The 24,444-nt window shown below is 35.1% G+C and overlaps 1 protein-coding gene across 1 annotated transcript in view; it reads right to left on the bottom strand.

Annotated features, from left to right (window-relative positions):
• LOC113519268 (CUGBP Elav-like family member 3-B) overlaps nucleotides 1-24,444 on the bottom strand; it is a 981,529-nt gene that overhangs the window by 865,720 nt on the left and 91,365 nt on the right. Inside the window, exon 2 of the mRNA XM_052898765.1 lies at nucleotides 9,974-10,056. Coding sequence (XP_052754725.1) covers nucleotides 9,974-10,056 — 83 coding nt within the window. The remainder of the gene's footprint in view (nucleotides 1-9,973; nucleotides 10,057-24,444) is intronic.

Raw genomic sequence — 24,444 nt, 5'->3', positions numbered from 1 at the left:
TAATTATTAAGGTATTAATAATAATTTAATAATATTATCTTTTAAAAGTGTGTTAGCTAAATAACAATATCAAAAGTAAGTACTGAATATTAGCTGTATTCTGTGTACATTATGACCATAGTGATGTAGCTGTCTGTCCGTCCCTATGTATGCTTAAATCTTTAAAACTACGCAACGGATTTTAAAGAGGTTTTTTTTTCAATAGATAGAGTGATTCAAGAGGAAGGTTTATATGTATAATACATGCATAATATAGTAGAGAAATACTGATAATTTTAGAGGTTTCTAATGTGACGTAATGTGATGTAACCGCGCGAAGCCGGGGCGGATCGCTAGTATCCTATAATAGTAAGACCAAAAAAAAAATACTAACTAAAAAACTGGTAGGTATATATTTCATCTTGATACGCCATCTAGTGGTCTATTACATTAGATTTCCTACTTTTGAAATCCACGCGTACAAGGAGCGGATAAAGGGGGAAAGAGATTGTTAGTAATGGAGACTGAGAATCCCATTGCTAGTAATATACCGAAACAGGTCGACCTCCTCGCGGTTCCCCCTGGAAACTATCATGGTTAATTCCTGATGAATTCATTTATGACAGGCTAACTGGCCTGTTTTCATTCTCCATCTATCGCCCTTCACTGGTGCTCCGCCGGTGTATCCCGTTAGCGCGGGCGGGGTTACCATACCATTTTCACCCATCAAAAAAAAAGGAGCGTATAAAAGCCAGTTTCATGATAAAACGCATCCCCTATTTTATAGCTGCACGATCCGCAGCTCCGCACGCATGACCTGTTGCCACGGATACAACTGAATCCTTTCCAGTGCTTAAGTGAAATACAGTCAAATAAATGCATCTTTATCATTTATATTTTTAAATTTCCAACCGTCCGTGCTAAGGGTAGCTCGTTATTTTTAATCATCTACGAAGAATTTTTTTTTATAATTTATGATTAGGATTTGAATCGAGGGAGGGAGGGAAGGGATTGTTAGTAAGACGTAATACCAGTCCCATTGCTACCAATATGCCTTATTAGATTGAACTCCACGTGGTCCCCGCTGGAAACTATCGTGCTTAATCTACATACATTTATCACGATAGTTCCAGGGGGACCAGCTTTTTCATTCTCATCTAACCTTTATTGGTGGGGGGGAGAGGAAATTGTTAATAATGAAGATAAGTAATTCCATTGCTAGCAATATACTCTATCTGGTCAACCTCCACGCGGTTCCCCCTGGAATCCATCGTGATCGATTTATTGTTGAATTCATCATGATAGGCCAACTGACATGCTTCATTAACTATCATCCTTCACTGGTGTCCCGCCAGTATATATCGATAGCGCAGGTAGAGTAACCCATTTTTTTTAGAACACAGAGAGCAAACGAGCATGTGGCTCGCCTGATGGTAATTGACTACCGCCGCCCATGATTACCTACAATACCAACGGCATTACAGGTGTGCTGCCGGCCTTTTAAAAGGGAATATGCTCTTTTGTTGAAGGTTATGATATCGTATCAGTTCGGAAATACTGCTGCTGGAAGTTGATTCCAAAGAGTGGTTGCGCGTGGAAGAAAGTGCCTTGAAATACCCATAGGTGTGTAATCTATCTTTAGAAAAGATAAAATAAAAATAAAGATGGTCACACACGGAAACTGTTTTGAAATAAAAAAAAAAATATCGTTATGGCAACCACGCAGCTACATCTACAAATTATATACTATATTTGTATACAAATTATACTATTATTACTTAATTATCTTTTTTTTTTTAATAAAAAGCGTGCGTGGCCCTCGTAATTGCGGATACTTTGAAGCGCCGCAATTAAATAACGAATTACGCGTAAAGAAATTTGTCGCCCTACCGCTTTATATGTTCTGTGATAAAACAAAATATGGCCGTGTTGATTTATTGTGCCATTCTCAAATTGTCGTCGTGAATTAGGTGTAAAATGCAACGCATTTAATTACGCAACTTTCATTCCAAAGTTCTCAGTTCACCCTATTTTTTATTGTGATTATTTTACGGCATTACGTTGCTCCTTTTGAAGTGTATTTTATAATTATTTTTACAATCGCTAGGGTTTACTTCTGTGTTAGTGCTGTGTAGTTAGTGAAAATTATTTTTTATGTATGTCACCTCATAACTCCGTCAGTTGTAAACCGATTTGGAAAATGCTTTTTTTTTATGTAAAAGGTTATACTTACAAATTGGTCGCATAGAAATTTAATCAAAATCGGTTTTATTAGTTTAGTTCTTAGTGTGTTCTGCAAATCCTAGGAGTTCCGTAAAAAAGTCACCGTATTCTCGAAATTATTTATATAGTGAAACAATTTTATTCCTCATCATTAAAAGTTAAAACTATAAAATACTTTTAAAATATTTCCAATAAAAGCTTTTGTTCTTATTTAAGTTTTTTTATTTGTAAATATTTGATATGAGATTCCATAAAATAAAAAAAGTAAGAGCCTGTGTCTTAAATTATAATAACTAGAAAATCTTAATTAAAAAAACAATACCATTTTATATTCTAAACTATATTCCCTAATCGTTGTTTCACATGCATATTTTAGGTTTTATAATATCAAAACGGGGGCAGACATAACCCACCAACGGTGATTTAATGCCATGGCAGTTATGTTAAAAACTAAAAGAAAGAGAGACTTGCATAAGTTTAGTGCATCATGCAATTCATACAGCAGTACACAATATATATAAAAAAAAATAATAATATATATTAATATAATACATATTTTATGATAAAAAAAAAATATTCCTTATTTCTACCATCATACGGCGCGCCATCGACAGGAAGTTCATCCTCAACCTTACTCTACAGCCTAGGTGGTCGTGTACAACGCTGTTTCAGGGGGGGAGGGATTGTTAGCAATGGAGTTCCACATTGCTAGCAATATCAGGTCGACCTTCATGTGGTTCCCCTGGAAACCATCGTGAACAATTCTTGTTGAATTCGTCACGATGGGCTAACTGACCTACTTCATCCTCATCTATCATCCCTCACTGGTGCTCCGCCGGTGTATACCTATAGCGCGGGTGGGGTTACCATTCCATTATCACCCATTAAAAAAAAACGCTATTTCAGAGATGTTTTCTTCCACAAACACTCAGGTTATGAATCGAGCTCCCTACCAAGGTTTTCCTAAAAGACTACTAAAGCAGTTGTATTTGCATGGCTGTGTTTCGGTTTGAAGGGTAGGATATGGCGTGAATTTACAGGATACAGAGAAATAACATCCGAATCCTCAGGAATGGCAACGCATGCGGGGTATCATGGGCGAAACAGTATACTCTGTTATGTCCATGATACTGCTCATGTCTATAGGCGACAGTTACCACTTTCCATCAGGTGAGCCGTCAGCTTGTTTGCCATTTTAAGTTGTATAAAAAAAAAAGAAAACTAAAGAGTATAAGGTATACTTTGTTTTAAAAAGTTAGAGATCCTTAGAGTAACTGCAATAATGTATGTACCTATTAGAACCCGTGTGAAGCCGGGACTGTACGCTAGTCTCAAATAAATCAACTGAGGCCTCACGACATGACAAACTTATATAAACTGAACACGTAACTGTTTGTTATGATTTTTCAAAGATCACGTACAAGATAACATATGTATACGAGTTACCGTTCCCAACCCAACCCTTAGAGACTGTACGAACACCAGCACAATTTCCCTATGAAAATATTATTATATAAAACACCTAAATATGAAACAAGAGTGTTTCGCGGTATCGGAGTGAAAAGGGCGTTTTCCTCCACCATTTTGGTTTAACGCAGCGAATATAATATTACTGGTGCATATTTGTCAAAGCAACGCACGTATCTGTTACAATTTGCACTGATTCTTTCATAGCATGTCGTGAAAAGTGATTTTCAACTTTGTCATGTTGTGTCTAGTGATGTGTCTGTGTATGTCTAGGGCTTTATGAACGCAGTAGAACCCTTAAACAATGATTTTTAAAATTTTTGTCTGTACGTTTGTGCACGCTAATCTTAGAAACGGCTAAACCGATTCCAATGCAGTGTTTACTAAATCATTGCAGTTTAGTCCACTTAACATTTAGTGTTTGTTTTATTTCAATCGGTTGATAAAAATAATAGTTATATCAATCTAAAGAATCACATATAATATGATATAAAATAACCGATCAGTTAAATTGGCTGATTTTTTTTTTTATTATATTTTTTTATGCAACTTAGAATGGCAAACAAGCTGACAGTCCACCTAATGGAAAGTGGTAACCGTCGCCTATAGACATGAGCAGTACCATGGACATAACAGAGTATACTGTGTCGCCCATGATACCCTACATGACTACAATGGGGACTATTTTACTTCATAGATTTGATTCCTTATTTAATTTATTTATAAAACATTACAGAGCATTGGCAATTTTTAAGTTTACTTCGTAAATTTATTACATTATAATGTTGGTTTTGGAACTTAAATAATCCCAGTAGCATAAACAGCATAAATAGCTCATGTGAAACAAAAATTTCACGCCCAAATTTCTCCATAAATCATAGTGGGTGGCAAAATTTTATCTCGCTGATTTATTATAAGCTACATACTTTTCTGTATAGGAGTATTTTAAGCGACAAAAGATAGAAAAAAAAAATATATACGAAATAACGCGAGACTCGTGCACGACCCGATGTGTTAGCGTTATTATTTATGAATGGCGTTATAGCCTCAAAATTTCTTACGCGTGAATTATTTAATCTGCTTTTCCATTAGGGTTTTGGTAAAATGACACAATTTATATTCAGAGCGCACGCTGGGAACTCACGAGTTTGACTTTATGGGAAGATTAGGGCGAGATCAAAAATTAAAATACGTTGGAACGTATCGTGGCCCGTTTACGGGCCTAGAAAGAATACGAAAAACGATTTCCAATTGCTGGTTATTCGATTAGAATTATTTTGCTCAATTCCGCTACCATTAGCATGTGTGCGACTGGCAACACTTGAAGATTGACTATTATTATTATTGCCAGAAGTTGTACAACCTTTCATAATAGTCATCAAATTCCGACTGCCATTTCGTTCACGCAATTTCTGCGACACGCGTTTCACCGCTAAACGAGGCATCTTCAGACAAATTAATAGATCACTGCTCGGAGTCAGTGTTAACCGTTTGGCATCCAAACCGCCGAATGGTAGCAGAATTGGACAAAATAACTCTAATAAAATGACAAGCGATATGGACTTCTGGAAAATAATACCCAGTCCAAAAAAAGATTTCCAATTGCTTTATACAACATCAAGTAACTAGACATTGCCTATTTCTACTTCCTACTCTACTTCCTACTCTGTCGTTGCTAAATTGGGATTTAATAAAACTAAATATCTTATATAATCCTTTTAAATTTTAGTTAATGTCTTAAAACCTAACATCGTGTTGTTTGTGAATAAACAAGTCAAAAGAGAATTTGCATATCATTAAATTCCTTTTAGTGGGGGTGGCGTGCGCTCAAATTTTTGAGCTGAGGATAACATTAACAGTGTACTAGGGTTGAGGTAGCCACACCTGCAGCTTTATCCAAACTAGACTTTTAGGGATCTGTACTAAAAGAGGTGTCTTAATAATTTCATTATTTACCTTACCTTAAAGCCAGGTGTATAGGATTTTTAAAATTTTCCAGAACTGTTTTCTTGTAACTCTCATACAAAGTTGTCGAGATACAAGATATTGTTATTTATATCCAAATGTGTTGCGTGTTTTTTTTTTTTTTTTAATATATAATAAACTGTTTAAATTACCATTTTAATTAGGAAATTTCTTCCTATAAAGGACTCCCTTAGCTTGATGCCTTTTATTCAGAACTAATCCCTTTCAATCTTTTGGTAAATTATTTAAAATATATTTTCTTTCTACGCTTATTCTATATATTATTTTATTTCCATTCATACAATACTCCGGAATATTCCACTTTCCCTGTGACTTATATTCTAACTTCTAATTACATAATATTTCTAGTTTACGAGGTCTGTCCGGAAAGTTCGTATAAAAGTGTTCTGGAATGCGAGAAAGAGGAGTGGGGAGGCCAGGTAAGCGCAGGACCCCTTCCTTATGTCCCTAACAATGTTTCAGTTCTGGTCTGACCGCCGTGCGGTGCGAACTGGCTTGTCACGCCATCTGTGAAGTTACCTCTTAACGAAACCCCGTCGGCATGGAGCCCGCTTCCGTTGAAGAGCAGCGCGTCGTAATCAAGTTTCTCTCGAAACTCGGCAAGAATGGCCGTGAAAGCAAAGAGTGGAAGACATCCGGGGAACCACGAACAAAAAAATCAAGAAAATCCCGCTCAAATGTCAAGACAATGTTGATTGTTTTTTTCGATGTTCGGGGGATTGTCCATCAAGAATTCGTCCCTCCAGGCCAGACAGTTGATGGAAAATTCTACGTCGATGTGCTCAGACGCCTCAAAGCTCGTGTGGCACGAGTTCGTCCAGAATTGGCGCGAGAGGGGCGTTGGATTCTTCACCACGACAATGCCCCTGCCCACACCTCTCTTGTTGTCCGTGAGTTTTTGAGTAAAAATTCCATTACGGTGACCGAACACCCCCCTATTCGCCGGATTTGGCCCCGTGTGACTTCTTCTTGTTCCCAAAAACCAAATTGGTACTTCGGGGGCGGCATTTGGGGGACATAAATGAGATAAAAAAAGCTACGACGGGGCAGCTGAGAAACCTACAACCAGAGGACTTTCAAGGAGCCTTCTCACAGTGGAAACGGCGTTGGCACAAGTGCATTATGTCACAGGGGGAGTACTTTGAAGGGGATAAAATTGATTTACCTGAATAATTGTAAAATAAAATTTTTAAAAAACTTTTATACGTACTTTCCGGACAAACCTCGTATATGATACCAGGAGTATTTCCAAAATCTGCAACGATTCCTTTTCGTGGACTAAGGTTAGGCTTGACATTCTTATTTCAAGATTGAATACTTGAATTTTATAACAGTTTTTTTTTAATCAAACATCAGCCATGTAATATCCACTGCTGAACATAGACCTCCTATATGATGGGATGGGCCTCCTCCTATGGGAGTCCTTCCAGTTTTTTTATCAGTACCGTGTCATTCTTTACCATTTACCCAACGACCTATGGCGCATACAAATATTATACGAAGAACATAAAAAATATGCATTATAGCTACATAAAACCTTATCTGTCATACATGATAAGTCTTATAAGCACTAAGCTTACAGGGGAGAATATTATATGTAAAGCAGAAAAAACGCCATTTCAGTCGGGTCTGGGCTCGTTTACGATGATACACTCATTATTCGAGAATCGCTTTATGCCCTTAAATAAAATTACTTGATACAGAACTCGGCGGCACGGCAAGAATATAAAGTAGTGGTTAATTTTATGTTCCCTTAAATTTTGTAGGCACAATTACTTTATTCGGCGCGCACAAGGACCCATGTCAAGTGTTTCTGCTAAATTGAAATATACCTGAATGATCGCGGTGCGGTGTAATAATTCACGGTTAACAATCAACCACTGCATGTTGGGGGGGAAGGGATTGTTAGTAATGGAGACTGAGAGTCCCATTGCTAGCAATATACCTAACCAGGTCGATCTCTTTGCGGTTCTCCCTGGAAACTATCATGGTTAATTCCTGATGAATTCATCATGATGGGCTAACTGGCCTGTGTCCATTCTCATCTATCACCCTTCACTGGTGCTCCGCCAGCGTATCCCGTTAGCGGAAGCAGGGTTACTATACCATTTTCACCCATCAAAAAGAAAAAATCACTGCATGTTCTTACACTTATTTCATTCGAAGAATTTAAAGGACATAACTTGATTGTTGTACGTCTTATAAGTAATGGCTTTACGAATTATGTTGACTTCAACCTAAGATTGGAAAGAGTTTGAAAATTGACAATATAATAATGACAAAAAAATTATTTATCGTGACATATGGAATATATATTAGAATAATACAACAAGTAATTTTAAAGAACATGGAATGGCAAACAAACTGATGGCTCACCTGATGGAAAGTGGCTACCATCACCTACAGACATGAGCAGTAGCTAGGACATAACACAGACTGTTTCGCCCATGATATTGCCAATGCATTGCATTTTCTGAGGACTAAGTTGTTATGCCTCCATACCCTGTAAATTCACTTTCATATCCCACTCTTTAAACCGAAACGCAAAAGCTTCACGGATAGATATATCCAAGCAAACGACTCGTGTACAAAGTCTTCCTCTGGTAATGTATAGTATGCTATGTGAAAAGACAAAACATGTATTGAAAGTGTAGCTGTATGTGAAGGACAAGAAAGAAATGACAAAAAAGGTGTAAATACAAGGCCTACTCTGCAAGACATATGTATTCATACATAATGTGAAATTACCAAAGATGTATTATTAGGATTAAGTCATGAATCTTTCAAGCTAATGCTGTAATAAAAACAGTTATATAACTACTTGAAGCAAATATAAAAGTCCTAGTCCTAAGCAACTGCTTTCGAATGTTATCAAACAGAAAGTAAACAAGATAAATATCACGGTATAGTTACACATTGAGGTATAATTTAGTATGCCACATACACTGTTGTTTCAGTACATAAGTCTATAAAAGTGTAATATGGGTTTAAAACGTCTATTTCAAACTTTTCTAGGTCGTTTGCTGTCTAACAAAATCAATACTGTCCTCTTTTCTTATGTACTCAATTTTATCAATATTATATTTAATATATTTAGCACATAGCGAAAATAAACGATAATCGAAAGATTAAAGCTTATCTTTTGATCTTGCAAGGATTTTCATGGCATTAGTGATTGTATTCCTTCAGTGAGAAGGTCTAACCACTGTGTTGCCAGGTACAATTTTTTTATAAAAATATTCTTTTCTACATATTGATTTGATTTCCTTCACTTTACACAATCATATGTTTTTGTTTATTAGGTATATATAAAGTTTACCATATAAATCAGTACGTAAACGACGAATTTCACAAAAAATAATTATGTCGTGGAAAAAGCTTACTTTTTTTCGTTACTTTGATTTCAAAACTAAACTGCTGAACGGATTTTGATAAAAATTTTATTCCACTAATCTAAAAGTATAATCGTTCAGATAAAAAAAAAAAACTCAATTTAGTTTATAACGGATGGAGTTATGAAGTAACAAACAAAAAAAAACCAATCGAATTGAGAAACCCCTTTTTGTAGTTGAAAAATTCTTCTAATCTTGGTTACCTTCATTATATGATTTATTAAACAGTTTACAATTACCATATCTATCAAAAAATTGTTCCCTCCAACACATAAATATTTACCCACAATTACAAAGGAAATACTTAATCTGGCAACACTGAATGACCACTATTATTAGAGGTTTTATGACTTCCCCTATCAGTCATCAATCTTTGACCGTCATTAAGTCTCACTCATTATAATACGGGTATAAAAGACGGAAAACATTAGTTTTTTATATCTACTTTTATATAATTTTACAATGTGTAAATGATAAAAGTGATATGTTAAAGTATTAAAATTAATAGCTTTTATGTCTTTTTTATTTATTAAGAAATTTTTGTATATAGCATTTAGTAATATTTTTTTATAACACAGGGGGCAAACGAGCATGCGGCTCACCTGGAGGTAAGTGACTACCGCCGCCTATGATCACCCGCAATACTAGAGACATTGCCGGCCTTTTAAAAATGAATATGCTCTTTTCTTGAAGGTTATGATGTATCGTGTATATCGAATCCAACGTAAGGTACGTACTATAAATATACAATATTTCACGTATCTATTATTGGTTTTAACTTCTGTTATTTTTTGACAATATAATTTATTTTTTCAAAAAATGTGACTTTTTGTTACCCTATAAATAGATCACTACCTGGAATAATTCGATTTACAAATTTTCCATGCCAAATAAGAATATTTTACTGTATAAATTAAAAAACTCACCCCTGGCAATGTCCGTTTTTCATGCAGCGCCGACTGAGCGCTTGATGCACTCTCTGGATTGAAGTAGGTCAGGAAAGCACACCCTGTAATAAAATATATTATATTTTAATATATTTTAATACTTACTTACGTATTCAAATTTAAATGTTTGCTTTGCAGAAAAGTAAAAATTCTTTTACACCTCTGAGATAGCAAGGTAGCAACATCAACCAGAGGGAGACTGTACAAAAGTTGTTTACTTGGGTACCTCTGTCCTATTCGTGTTTTTACCGTGAAGCAGTTGTGTTTGCGTGGCTGTGTTTCGGTTTGAAGGGTGGGATATGGCAGTGAATTTACAGGGTATAGAAAAATAACACCTAAGTCCTCAGGAATGGCAACGTATGGGAGGAACCATGGGTGAAACAGTATACTCTGTTATGTCCATGGTACCGTTCATGACTATAGATGACGGTTACCACTTTCCATCAAGTGGGCCATCAGCTTGTTTGCCGTTCTAAGTGCATAAAAAAAGCATACGGCCCATTTGATGGATGCAGTTACTGTAGCCTATAAACGTCTGCAATATTACGCACACGTTGCCGACCCTGAAGAAACCTCGTTACCACTTTTATGAAGAATCTCATGCTATAGTCTTATGGGAAAACCTTGACAAAGATCTTATTCCATAACCTGGGCATTAGTAGGAGTAAATATCTCTGAAACCACACCGTACACAACCATCCAGGCTTTAAGGTAATGAGGTGAATTCTCTATATATGATTATCGCTCGAGTGTCTCAAAAAAAGATAAATAACTGTAGGGTAATAGATTTGTATAATCATTTAATTACGTAATTGTAACTTTACATGTATATGATATATATTTTTAGCAACAGAAATGAAGCACAAGTTCCCACAGTTCATTTATTTTAGATATACTATTAAATCATATATTTATTTATTTTACATTGCATATGACATATAACAAATAATATAACATAAATACCCAACTTCTGTTAATCCATTCACACTTATTTAAATAATAGCTTCTTTAGAACTTCCATCAACAATGATTGTGATATATTTTATATAATGACCACGTGGTTTACTATACTTGTTCACTCTTGATACGACAGGGAGCTCTGCTCTGTTCAACGGTTGGACAAGAAGTGTTGCCCACCCAAATAACAATCTTTTATATCCATAGGGCCGAATTCGAGTGAACAAGTCAGTGAGACCACGTGTTCCTACAATTTCATTACTTTTTATTTAAGTATCATGATAATAAATAATTATAAAATCAATTAAAATATAAATTAATGTTTTATATACATTACAAGAATAATTCATTACAAAATTTGGTATAATAACATTTTTAATATTTCATTATATTTACATATATTTATTTATTTATTTATTTAACACTTTATTGCACCAACATAACATGATTTATTAAAACAATTTTCAATACGTATAGTGTAGTACAAAAGGCGGTCTTATTGCTAAGCAATTTTCAATAATGAAATATTAAAAATATACATACATATAGGTACACATTTTGACATAAGATGTTTGAGAAAATTGATATAATTTAAAATAAATATCTTACAAGTGCTTGAAATTGATAGAAAGTGACCTCTGACATTCCTTCTCCTAATGGTATTTGTTACTTATTTATTTACTTAGAATAAAATATTAAATTATACTGAACATAATGGACACACACAATGTATTTTATATACATATATTTCTTTTTTTCTCTGCGAAATTTCGCGGCTGGCTATTGGCTACAACTGAATATCAGTGTTTTGCTCTTTTAAGGGCAAAGCAATAAGCTGAGTTGTGATCATTTGGTGTTACTGTAGCACATGCATGAAGGGAAAAATCGTTACTTCTTTTATGCTTTTTATATTCTTTTTTCCTTTTTATATGTAATCTTTTATTTTTTTTTTACTGTGCATGTCTAACTATGTCTGTTGTTTTTTGTGTGCTGTAAGTAATTTAAATAAATTATCTATCTATGTATTATATTGTAATAGAAATAAAGTACCCGATCAATATAAATATAGACGGCTGACAGGTATGGGCAGTATCGAAATGAGTAATGTCCTATTATTTAGTTATTAATGTCACGATGACCTCAATATATAGATTCAGATATCTATATATCGATATATATACTACGCCTACTACATACCTTCTTTTTTGCATAGTATTGTTGTTGTATTGTATTCTTACGCCGTGTGGTCCCGGCATAGAATAGGTCAACACCTTTCCGGGGGAAAAAGGATTGTTGGCAGTGGAGTTTGACATCCCCATTACTAGCAATATACCCTATTATGTCGACCTCCACGTGGTTCCCCCTGGTAACCATCGTGAACAATTCTTGTTCAATTCGTCACGATGGGCTAACTGATCTGCTTCATCCTCACCTATCATCTCTCACTGGTACCCCGCCAGTGTATATCGATAGCGCGGGCGGGGTTACCATTCCATTAAAAAAATTCATTCACCCATTAAAAAAAACTGCACCTTTCCCGTGAGTGTCGTAAGAGGCAACTAAGGGAACTTAATGGTCGAAAGATGGGCAGCAGCGTCCCTCTTAAAACATCTCTAAAACCCTAACTGCGATTGCCAATCCGCCTGCCAAGCATGGCAACTACTGGCAAAACTCTCTTTATATTTAGCAGTGGACAGTTAAGAGCTGATATGATGATGATTGTATCATTTCCTTAAATATACTGCATTATATTTAAGAGAAGAATAATCCCGGAGTCAAATGTCTTGAGACTTGATTCCGAAATTTTGTTATGTTATGAAACTGAGTTATGAAATTAGATAGATAGATAGGTACTCTTTATTATTCCCTCCAAAATATTACAATAGTAAACTTATTCTGAATATAAACAATTATAAGAAATAATCACAATGAGAAAATAATGGGCGACCTTATCGCTAAAAGCGATCACTTTCAGGCATGCCAGGCATCACCTTTGGATGGAGAGGAGTAATTAGATGAAGTAATGGAATTAATATGGCAAGAATATCGCACCGGGTTCTCTCTGTCTACCTCATAAAAGCGTGGCGTGATAAGTATATTTTTTTCCACTTTTTCGTTTAAGCAATGGATCCCTAAAGAGATATTGCGAAATGGCACTTAGAGAACGCTTCAAGTTCAGATCTTGAGCTACGCTATGTTCATGCATATTCATGAAAATGTTTACGTAAGGGAAAATAAATATATTCATGTTTCAACCCAATATTCTGAATAGAGGCTTCCGATAAAGAATCTCGGATAACAAAGAGTTAAGCGTTCTTCTTGCATACCGAGTTGTTGTGGACAAAGGCTCTCTATGTAGTGTATCGATAATCTATTTTCTATAGTGTTTAAATATTTTTCTCAAACTTGCTTGGAAATGTGAGCATTAATTTGACAATCTTCTTAGAGATAAATCAAAATTGCCGTACTGGCCAGATACATGCGAGCAGCGGCCGGCAAAAGTTGTATGTAAATCCATATCTGTCGTGTTTGAAATTACTATGTAAACTCATATCTGTCCTGTAATTTAAAAATGGAATGACCTTTTACTTCGAAACGTGGCGACCAAGGAGGTAACTAATAAAAGGTTTTATTTAAATTTCGAACTGGCTCGCAAATAGAAAGCTGTTTATTGAAAAAAAAAAACAAAGGAACATTATGGCGCGTGAAAAATTATTATTGTTTGTTATTCGTCATTGAACTTAAAAAGTAAAATTGTGTTTTTGATTTCCGCGCATTGTTTGAGAAAAGTACTATATAAGCCTTGGCCACAACTAGGCATTGATGGACTCACGTATGTGAGCCTCGGCTGCGCCTCGGCCCACATTTGCATGTTCGTCCATCAATGCCTTAGTTGCTGGCCGCTGCAGTAATGTACTATTAAAGTCTTAAATTGGATAATAAAAAGTTGCTATATAAACTTCTTTTATAAAAACCTCGAACACTTGCAACGTTTTTAAATAATGAAGTAGAAATAAGTATGTTTTATGCATTAATATTACTATATACAGTATCCAACTGCTAACTGTTCACTGCTAAACATAGATATCTCCCTGATTAATTTAATTGCATTAATATTAAATGCTGTGTGGTCTCGTCATAGAATGAGCTACCCCTTCCTTTCCTGTTGATGTCGTAAGAGGCGATTAAAGGAACTCAATGGCCGAGAAATGGGCAGCAGCGTTCCTTTAAAACATTGCCAAAGCCTAACTGAAACTGGCAACTTGGAAACTGCTGACAAAACCGCCTTTATTGTCGAGGGCTATGTTCAGCAATGGACAGTTTATATATGATAATTATGAATATAAAATGCCAATAATTACTACAAATATTTTAAATTATTGTACCTAATTTTATGTGAAATTCACATGTAACTATAATTAATAAACCATGAAGACATTACAAACATATTATCTACCATTTTTTATACAACTTAGAGCGGCAAACAAACTCACGGCCCACCTGATGGAAATTGATGACCGTCGCCTATAGACAAGGACGTAACAGAGTTTCATCATTTCTTTCACATCAAGCCTTTAACTGTCCACTGCTGAACGCAAGCCTCCCTTTGGGGGGTTTTCCCAGTAGTTGCCACGCTTGGCGGATAGACAACCGCAGTCAGGCTTTAGCATCCCTCACCCTCCCTTAGTCGGCTATTACGACACCCCCGGGAAAGGAAGGGGTGGGCTATTCTAAGTCGGGACCACACGGCCAACGGTAACAGAGTACACCATATTTTTATTAAATAAATATCTTATCCACACATTATTTGTTAACAATAAAAAACAGTTCAAAGTAATTATCTTCCATTTGAACTATTTTGTTTCTAATTGATCATGTATAATTAAAACGTAGGTATTAACTTACGCCGAGCGAATTAATCGATACATCGGACATAGTAATGGATATTTATATGAGCCGTATAGGATTACATCGGAACGTGGTTTTATTTGCCGATGTGCGGACTGTAATCGAATGAGAATCGACTAACGGTCGTATTACTGCCGCGCTGTTAGCTGCTACCGGTGCACCCATATTGTGATTATTCAGTTTAAAAGCTTATTTGTTACTATTATTTAAATTAATGTATTATTTATTTAAATGTATTAACTGTGGTATAGTAATTTATAAAATCACTCTCTCTCTCTTTTCTTATTTAAGAGTTTCCTCGTATTGGGATAACTGATTCATGCATTCCAGTCAGCTCTATTCCAGGGCATATCTTTGACATGATAGATACCTAGTTTTTCCTTTATCTGTCCCATGTAGTTATTTCTCGGTCTTTTCCTTCCTCTTTTACCCTATATTTTTCCTTTTTTTTTTTTATACAACTTAGAATGGCAAACAAGCTGACGGCCCACCTGATGGAAAGTGGTAACCGTCGCCTATAGACATGAGCAGTACCGTGAACATAACAGAGTTTACTGTTTCGCCCATGATACATCCCATGCGTTGCCATTCCTGAGGACTCAGGTGTTATTCCTCTGTACCCAGTAAATTCACGCCATATCCCATCCTTCAAACCGAAACACAGCCATGCAAACACAACTGCTTCAAGGTTGAAACACGAATGGGACAGAGGTGCCCAAGCAATCGACTTCTGTACAAAGTCTCCCTCTGGTAAGGTTCCTTCTAGTATGCTTTTAAAAAAATCATCATGTCATATAGATTGGCAATTAATAAAACTATATGAATAAGCGAATTATAAAGTAACTATCGGCATTCATCTAAACACGGTCCAGTTGAAACTGGAATAAATCGCCGCCCCTTCCTGTCCGCCATCTTGCATCGCACTAACGGGTTCATTTCCTGCGCCTATACATTTCCGGTCCATTCGATGTTGCCAAGTCATAATTTTTGAGCTTTCACCGTAAATACTTGTGGATTTTCGTTTGTTTGCAATTTTTTTTCCAGAATATTAGCAGTTAGTTGGTTTGAAATTGAGCTTTCTTTTTTAAATTATAGTTATTTTCCTCAGCTCTGAATTTAATTGTATTCTTATTTATATATATAAATATAATATATATATATATATATATATATATATATATATATATATATATATATATATATAGTAGTATAGTAGGTATATATATATATTAGATGACTGAAACATAATATATATATATATATATATATATATATATATATATATATATATATTTATTGAGCAATAAATAGATGTATTTTATATAAAGTATTGATACATAATATGCAATTACAAATGGCGGTCTTACTTTATTTCTTTTTCTTTTTTCTTTTAATATAAAATTTATTGAAAACTTTAATGCGCAGTGAAACTATGGATATATGGCTAACTTAACACCGGACGGTGTTCTCTACTAGTCAACTATTAGGCAAACCGAGAAAGATGTAGGCATAAGACATATTCCAATGTTAGTATTATATTAGTTTTATCACTATAAGAACTACCCATTTTTTTTATACAACTTAGAATGGCAAACAAGCTGACGGCCCACCTGTTGGAAAGTGGTAACTGTCGCCTATAGACATGACAGAGTATACTATTTCACCCATGATACCCCCCATGCGTTGCCATTCCTGAGGACTCAGGTGTTATTCCTACTCTGTTATGTCCATGGTACTGCTTATGTCTATAGGCGACGGTTACCACTTTCCATCAGGTGGGCCGTCAGTTTGTTTGCCATTCTAAGTTGTATAAAAAAATATATAATAAGAAGTGAAAAGGCGGTCTTATCGCTAAACAGTCTCTTCTAGACAACCTTTGAACAGAGGACATATATTAGAATGTTTTAAATCTATATTTTATTTTCTGTATAGATTATAGGATGAAATCTCTGTTAGGAGCGCAGCCAAAAAAGAAACTGATCAAATGCGAGTCGGACTCGAGCGACGAGGGTTCCGTACAAAATCATCAAGTAAAGTTTTTTTTGTGAAATAACTATAAATTTACGGTTTTCGAATTTTTTCTTTTACTTGTGCTACATGACACTGATTTTTGCCAAATTTCATGATTCCAGGTCAACGGGAAGTACCTTATAGGTTTTGATTCCCTTTGCGAATGCCAAAATATGCAATATAAATGGAACATATCTTTTGATTGTGTCGATTTAGAAGCTTGATTTTTCCACTGCTTTAAGAGATTGCGGACTTGAGTATATGATATTAATTTAAACTTGATACCTCCACGTGTTCTTAAGAAAAAGGGTCTTGACAAACGGCCGGGCAATGAAGTGATTATATAAGGTTTCCGTTTTTCCCTTCGAGGTACAGAACCCTAAAAATAAGAAAAAGAAAAGCGCACGGCTATCTTAGAAAATTGATAAATTGTTTAGACACAACACTATATATTTCGTAGTGCGATATACCACTTATTCACATCACTAACTGCACGCGAATTAGCCAGACGCTGGTTCTACAAATTTACGTAGGGGCATTCGAATTTGCATCGACGCCGCCCGCCGCTAATTAGCAGTTACCCGGCTTTTATTTCCGAGTCCACGTTATCTGGACTGTGGCCATCGGTACTGCGCTCCTAGGCCGCCCCTACGATGCTACTGACATCATAAATTCCACCTTTATTTTAGTTTTATACGGTAAAAAAGAATCGCCGAGCAGGACTCGTGACAGCTCAAGTACGTATGAGATTTATGTAAATAATAACTCGATGTTTTGTTTCAAAATATGTATGTTATAGTTTTAGTGCCTTGTGGTTCAGACATAGAATGGGCCACGTCTTTTTTCCCGTGGGTGTCGTGAAGCGACTAATGGAGGGCGACGGATGGGCAGCAGCGTCTCTCTTGAAACATCTCTAAAAGCCTAAATGTGGTTGACAACCCGCCTGCCAAGCGTGACAACTACTGGCAATACTCCCCTTATGGGGAAGGCTTATGTTCAGCAATGGACATTTAACGGCAGAAATATAAATAAAAAAAAATGTTTTAGCTAATTTCAACATTTTACTAGAACGAGACTGTGTACAAAAGTCGTGTGCTTAGGTACCTCTGTCTCAATTATGTTTCTGCCGTGAACCAGTTGTGTTTACATGGCTGTGTTTTAGTTTGGAGAGTGAGATATGGCAAAGAACTATATGGAGTTATGTCCATGTTTATACCCCCCTTATGGGGAAAGACTACGAGTATATTCAGCAGTAGACAGTTAACGACTTATATGATGATGCCCATGTTAGTGTGTACTGTGCATTAAGAACAGACAGGAAAATAAAGGCTTAACTAAACATCTTAGTCTTCAGGAAAAAGAACGCATGAAGGTTGACGACAAAGTATACTCTGTTATGTCCATTGTACTGTTTATATCTATAAGCGAAAGTTAATATGTTCCATTAGATGGTCTGTCAGCTTGTTTGCCATTTCAAATTGCCAAAAAAATGCTTGTAACTAAAGAGAGTGATTATAAAAAAAAAATCTCTGAATTTTGGAGCTAAACGAAACGAGAACTTGATGTTAAAGTTACAAATTGGCATTTATGATGAACAAAGCCTCTTTATCCGTCTATTGGCCCATTTAAGTATGAAAGTGTCTCTTATCACGCACGAAATTTTGATCCAAAACTTTTCGATTGCATTTCATGACAATACCTACTGCTGTATTTATACTTAATTGTCTTTATATGCGTAATGTGTTATTGTATGCAGACACGAGGATTTATTACAATTTTTTATTATATTTATTAAATAATTAAGCTAAAAACTACAGCGAAAACTAAGAGTATAATAAAATTACAGTTACTCTGCTATGAATAATTGCCACTGTTATTATTCTATCCAAACCGTAACTACAATTACGTCTCTGGCCGTCAAACTTCGCAAAGTATCCATTCATTAAACTTACCCTTATAAAGAACAATAGTTAAACTTTATTTAATGAGAATATTTCAACTTATGAATTTTGAATCGTTAATGAGAAAAAAATTTGCAAAACCCGAAGTCAGTTAGGGAAAAGTTTCTACTAGACGGGTGGAAAGATGCACCATTGCAGCTCCCAACTCCCGACATGCCATTAGACTGAACGTCTCAACTCACGTAAAACTGCACCCGAAAACACACTTTACCTTCTTTGTTTTAGAATGCAATTTTCTTCATGGTCTCGTTGGAGTTAGTTCATTTCGGTGATTACGGGCAAAAGTTGGTTCTCAGGTTTACATTGTAGCCTGAAATTAGTTTCAGTTGAATGTCAGAGAAGATAAAGCGCATCCAATCCGGCCCGTCCGTTTCTGGTATACACAAAATAAATCCCATCCTATTTCATATTCAGTTTGCTCGGACACAAACCATTTCGCTGAGCGCCTCTACCTTGATGCCAGCAGAAATGAGATTGTTTTTGGATCGTAGAGGGACGCTCATCGCTCAACTTGCGACCAGTATGAGTTGACTGAATTGCATTTATTCAAAAGTAGCTTCTACCCGCGACTTCGTCTGCATATCCGGAATATGTTCATTGACCAAGATATATCCTTCTATATCCCATATGGTACGTATGTATACCAAATTTATTAAAAATTTGTTAAGATGTTAAAACACTGTAATGTAACAACTTTGTACAAAAGTCGATTGCTTGGGTACCTCTGTCTCATTCGTGTTTCTACCGTGAAACAGTTGTGTTTGCATGGCTGTATTTTGATTTGAAGGGTGGGATATGACGTGAATTTACAGGATACAGAAGAATAACACCTGAGTCCTCAGGAATGGCAACGCATGGGGGGTATTATGGGCGAAACAGTATACTCTGTTATGTCTATGGTACTGCTCATGTCTATAGACGACGGCTACCACTTATCCGGTTACACCCCATCAGGTGGGCCGTCAGCTTGTTTGCTATTCTAAGTTGTATAAAAAAAAAACTTAAATGCAACAAAATAATACTGAATTAATTTGTGAAAACACTTTTGTAATCAATAGGGTCAACTCCCGCGATTTTTTTTTTAATAGATGATAATGGAATGATAGCCCCGTCAGTGCTAACGATATATGCTGGCGGGGCACCAGTGAAGGATGATAAGTGAGAATGAAAAGGCAGATCAATTAGCCCATATTGATGAATACACTTAGAATTCAGTACGATGTTTTTCAAGGGGGACCACGTGAAGGTCGACCTTACAAGGTATACTGCTAGTAATCAAACTAGTAGAGTTTTGTTGGAAGAGAATTCTTTTAGATTAAGCTTGTCTTTATACATTTTCGTGTTCGTTTTATTTTGTCTATATTGACCAATTCTTAACCTGAAATTAGCAAAAAAAATAAGAGTAGGTATAGCTTATTTATTATTATAAGAAAATATTAATAAATTTCTGCCTAACATTATCCCAAGCTTATTTCGTTCCGGGCGCTATCTTGAAATGCGTTCAAAGTGTCGTATTGAAACTGCGCTGCGAGCCAAAATGCATTATCACCTTCCATTAATTAGTCACTCAAAGAAAGCTATACCTACTTACTCGGATGAGTTTGGAGAGCGAATATCTTTAATTATATTGGTCCAGTAAGAATATATTTTAAGTAATATATATTAATGCTAGCTTTTACCCCAGAATATGTCCGTGCAATTAGGACTATATTAATTGACAGGGACGAAAAGAAGTATATGTCCTTCTGTATTTGAATTATTACCTATATGTATTCTTGAAGATTCGTTAAGTTTTGTTTAAGAAATCAGTTTAGGGTACGGTAGGACTGATATACCTAAAGTAGGTAAAAGCCCTTTAAAAAATATCAAAAAAAAAAACAATAAAAAGTCATAGCAAATATATAAACAAACTCCCTTTTCGATTTACAGTATTAGAGTACTTATAGAACGCTTCCCTAAAATAAATTAATGATTTAAATTTAATGCAGTATAAATGAAGAGTGTTGGAAGAAATATCAAACGACTAGAAATCAAACTAGTTTTCCAATACACTGACTTACTGTGTAGAAATGGAGTCGTGGTTCCCGTGGGTGTCGTAAGAGGCGAATAAGAGAGCTTAAGGTGGAAGAATGAACAGCAGCGTCCCTCTTGAAACATCACCAAAAGCTAAACTGTAGTTGCCAACCCACCTGCCAAATATAGCAACTACTGGCAAAACCATAAAGGGTTTGGGGGAGGCTATGTACAGCAATAGACAATTAACGGTTGATACAACAATACAACATACAAATGAATTTTACAATTTTATAACATTAAAGTCAATTAAAAGAAATATTATATAAAACTATAACAATATAAATATAAAAATCATCAGGCTTTATAAACCTAGTGGAATATATAATAAAACATACTTAATGAATCATTAGTTTATAATTAATAGCAGTTGCCTCCAGCTAGCCGGATACAAGCAAAAACTCATATTTTCTCTTCAACCTTATTTGCTTCAAAATTGCAGAGATTGCACGCTCAGCGTCTTGTTATATTTAATTACCCACTATCATTTAATTTTTAGTAAAATTCTATGTAAATATTTGTTATTATTGAGCTTATATTATTTCATAAAATGCTAAAATCCAATGTATGTAATCTTATGCATTTAAAATTTAAAACTAGTTTATTTCAAATTGATTTTATAAAATAAAACATTTTTTTTTTCAATTTAATTAATGATTCTGTCTACTCCATCATGGATTATCGTATTTTAGTCGTGAGTATATTTATTTTCTTTTACACAGATTTAGTATCCCTTTTTATGAGAAAAATTGTACCAAATTCTAACAATTTACATAATAATCAAACGTAGAAACATTTAATCAAACTAAATGTACAACTACTATTACAATTATCAAGAAAATTAATTTAAGAGTCAAAACGGCATAAAACTGAAAAATTTACTGGCAACATTTCAACAAAATTATAAATTGATACTTCAAAGCCTCGTGCGGCTAAATAGTAAACAACGCCAGCAAGCGGCAGCGTCAAGAAAATAAGTTTCGCCGTGAAAATAAAAGAAATTTGCTGTGGTCACTAAAATATAATCCACAATCTCTCTGATCGGCCGACGGTCGTATTTTTAAATGTTTATTACACTGCAACGTTCCAGTGTTGCCAGTTGCAATTCCCTTTTTGCAAAGGTTTTTCTACGAAATGCCTTTTTAGACTTAGCAATTTGCACATTGCTACCTGGTTGTTTACGTTTCCTTTTGGCGGTAGATTTGTTGTTTTTACAGTTGCCAAGCTTTTTTGTTTCACTTTAATTACATAATAATACAGTAGACTAGTTAAATGGCAACTGTTGTCTGATTTTTATCTGTTTTATTATCAAAGAAAGAGTTTTTATTTTTCAAATACATTTAAAATGTTAAATTCTTTGCATATCAAATTAAATTGTATATACTAATTACACGGGGCTTAGGGCTATTTGGATAAACCACACATATTTTAATAAATATAATTTACATTTACAGGCCGTATGGTCCCAGCATAGAATAGGCCATTCCTTTCTTTCTCGTCAGTATCAAAAGAGGCAACTATGGGAGGGCGAGGGATAGGCAGCAGCGTCCCTCTTAAAACATCTCCAAAGCCTAACTGCGATTACCAACCCAGCTGCCAGTTGCCAAGTGTGGCAAGTATTAGCAAACCCCCCTTATGGGGGAGACTATGTCCAGCAGTGGACAGTTAAAGGCTGATATGATGATTTAATGATGACGATAATTTACATACACAAAAATGTATATTTGTTTATTTCTTGTTTAAGAGCTATGCTTTTATTATTGGAGCTCTTGCCATCACCATCACCATGGTAATTGGCAAGTTATTTTTTTTTTCAAATAAATATACAAGTCTACGAAAATTATATAAATGTTTCACAGAAAAAATAAATACGTCTATTACAATAATATATTCAAGGTAAGACATTACAATGATATTTTTCTTTCTTCTGTGTATACCCAACATAAATCAAGGAAATCGGAAACGAAGTCCACATTACTGATATACTCGTAAATTCACATAAACAAAATATACCTACATGAATAGTTCAACTTTTGTCCTTGTACTGAAATTTTGCATGATAGTTCATCTTATATAACATAATGTAATGGAATCAAAATTTACTAGAGGGAGACTTTATATAAAAGTCGTTTGCTAGAGCACCTCTGTCCTATTCGTGTTTTTACCGTGACACAGTTGTATTTGCATGGCTGCATTTCGGTTTGAAAGGTGGGATACGACAGTGAATTTACAGGATACAGAGGAATAATACCTGAGTCCTCAGGAATGGCAACGACGCATGGGAGGTATCATGGGCGAAACAGTATACTCTGTTATGGCCATGGTACTCCTCGTGTCTATAGGCAACGGTTACCACTTTCCATCAAGTGGGCTGTTAGCTTGTTCGCCATTCTAAGATGCATAAATAAATTTGGTTTCTATAATCTTCTGTGTTTTTAATAGAGTATTTAATATTTGTTGCAGGATTGGAAATAAATGGGCTCGATATGGATAAAATAGCGTGGAACATCAGACGTCAAACGAATATATTCCTTCTAATCATCATATATATCATTGTTATCATCATCTGTCCACTGTTGAACATAGGCCTCACCTTTGAGAGGGTTTTGCTAGTAATTGCTACACTTGGCGGGTGGGTTGGCAACTGCAGTGGAGCTTTAGTGACGTTTTAAGAGGGACGCAGCTGTTCATCCGTAGGCTATAAGTTCAGCTGCCTTCTACGATATCCACGGGAAAGGATGCGGTGGCCTATTTCATGCCGGGACCACACGGCGATTAATTTATATAAAAAAAAATAATTTCTTTTATTTAAAATTAAAAAGGAATGATACAAATCTGTCGCATGCAAAAATGATTACATTTAAGTGAATTCGTGTGGCTCTAATGACACTTGTGGAATCGCGTGCTAACTACCTCGGTGCTTCTACTTAATCAGTACTGGATACGGTCGTAATAAGTTATAATTACTGCATTATGAGTACGGTAACTAAGCTTCTTAATAGCCATATGGTAATTATTTTGTACGCCTTTATTACTATATATATATATTGTTTCACGGACGACGCGAGCAACTGCGCAAAACTTATAGTTAATCTTGGAACGTAATAGAAATAATCTTAGTTAATTTTAAACTTTCAAGTTATTCACATATATTTCAAGTATACTATCGGAAATTAATGCAATGAAAAATTGCAGGTAAATAGTACCTACATACCTGCTTTCAGATTGACTTTGCATCGCATTAAGTCCCGATAGTGTATTTAATGATTTTTATGAAATTTTGTATATTAATGTGCATATTGGGTAGGTCTGAGAATCGGCCAACATCTATTTTTCATACCCGTCAATGATAAGGGTGACCCACCAATAAATATATATTTTTTATTATTTTTGTTTTATTATGATTTAGCTAGAAAATACATACAAATTCAAATTTTCACACTTTTACGATCAACCCCTGTTTTTAATTGCGATTTTTATATGCCGCAATAGGGTTTCAAGATGGCAATCGAATATAATAAATGTAGTACAAGAAATGTT

The sequence above is a fragment of the Galleria mellonella genome, unplaced genomic scaffold (assembly GCF_026898425.1).
Source record: "Galleria mellonella isolate WM207_F2 unplaced genomic scaffold, CSIRO_AGI_GalMel_v1 utg537, whole genome shotgun sequence".
NCBI classification, from domain to species: Eukaryota; Metazoa; Arthropoda; class Insecta; order Lepidoptera; family Pyralidae; genus Galleria; species Galleria mellonella.
The sequence above is the reverse complement of the archived record's forward strand: the minus strand, read 5'-3'. Positions and strand labels throughout refer to the sequence as shown.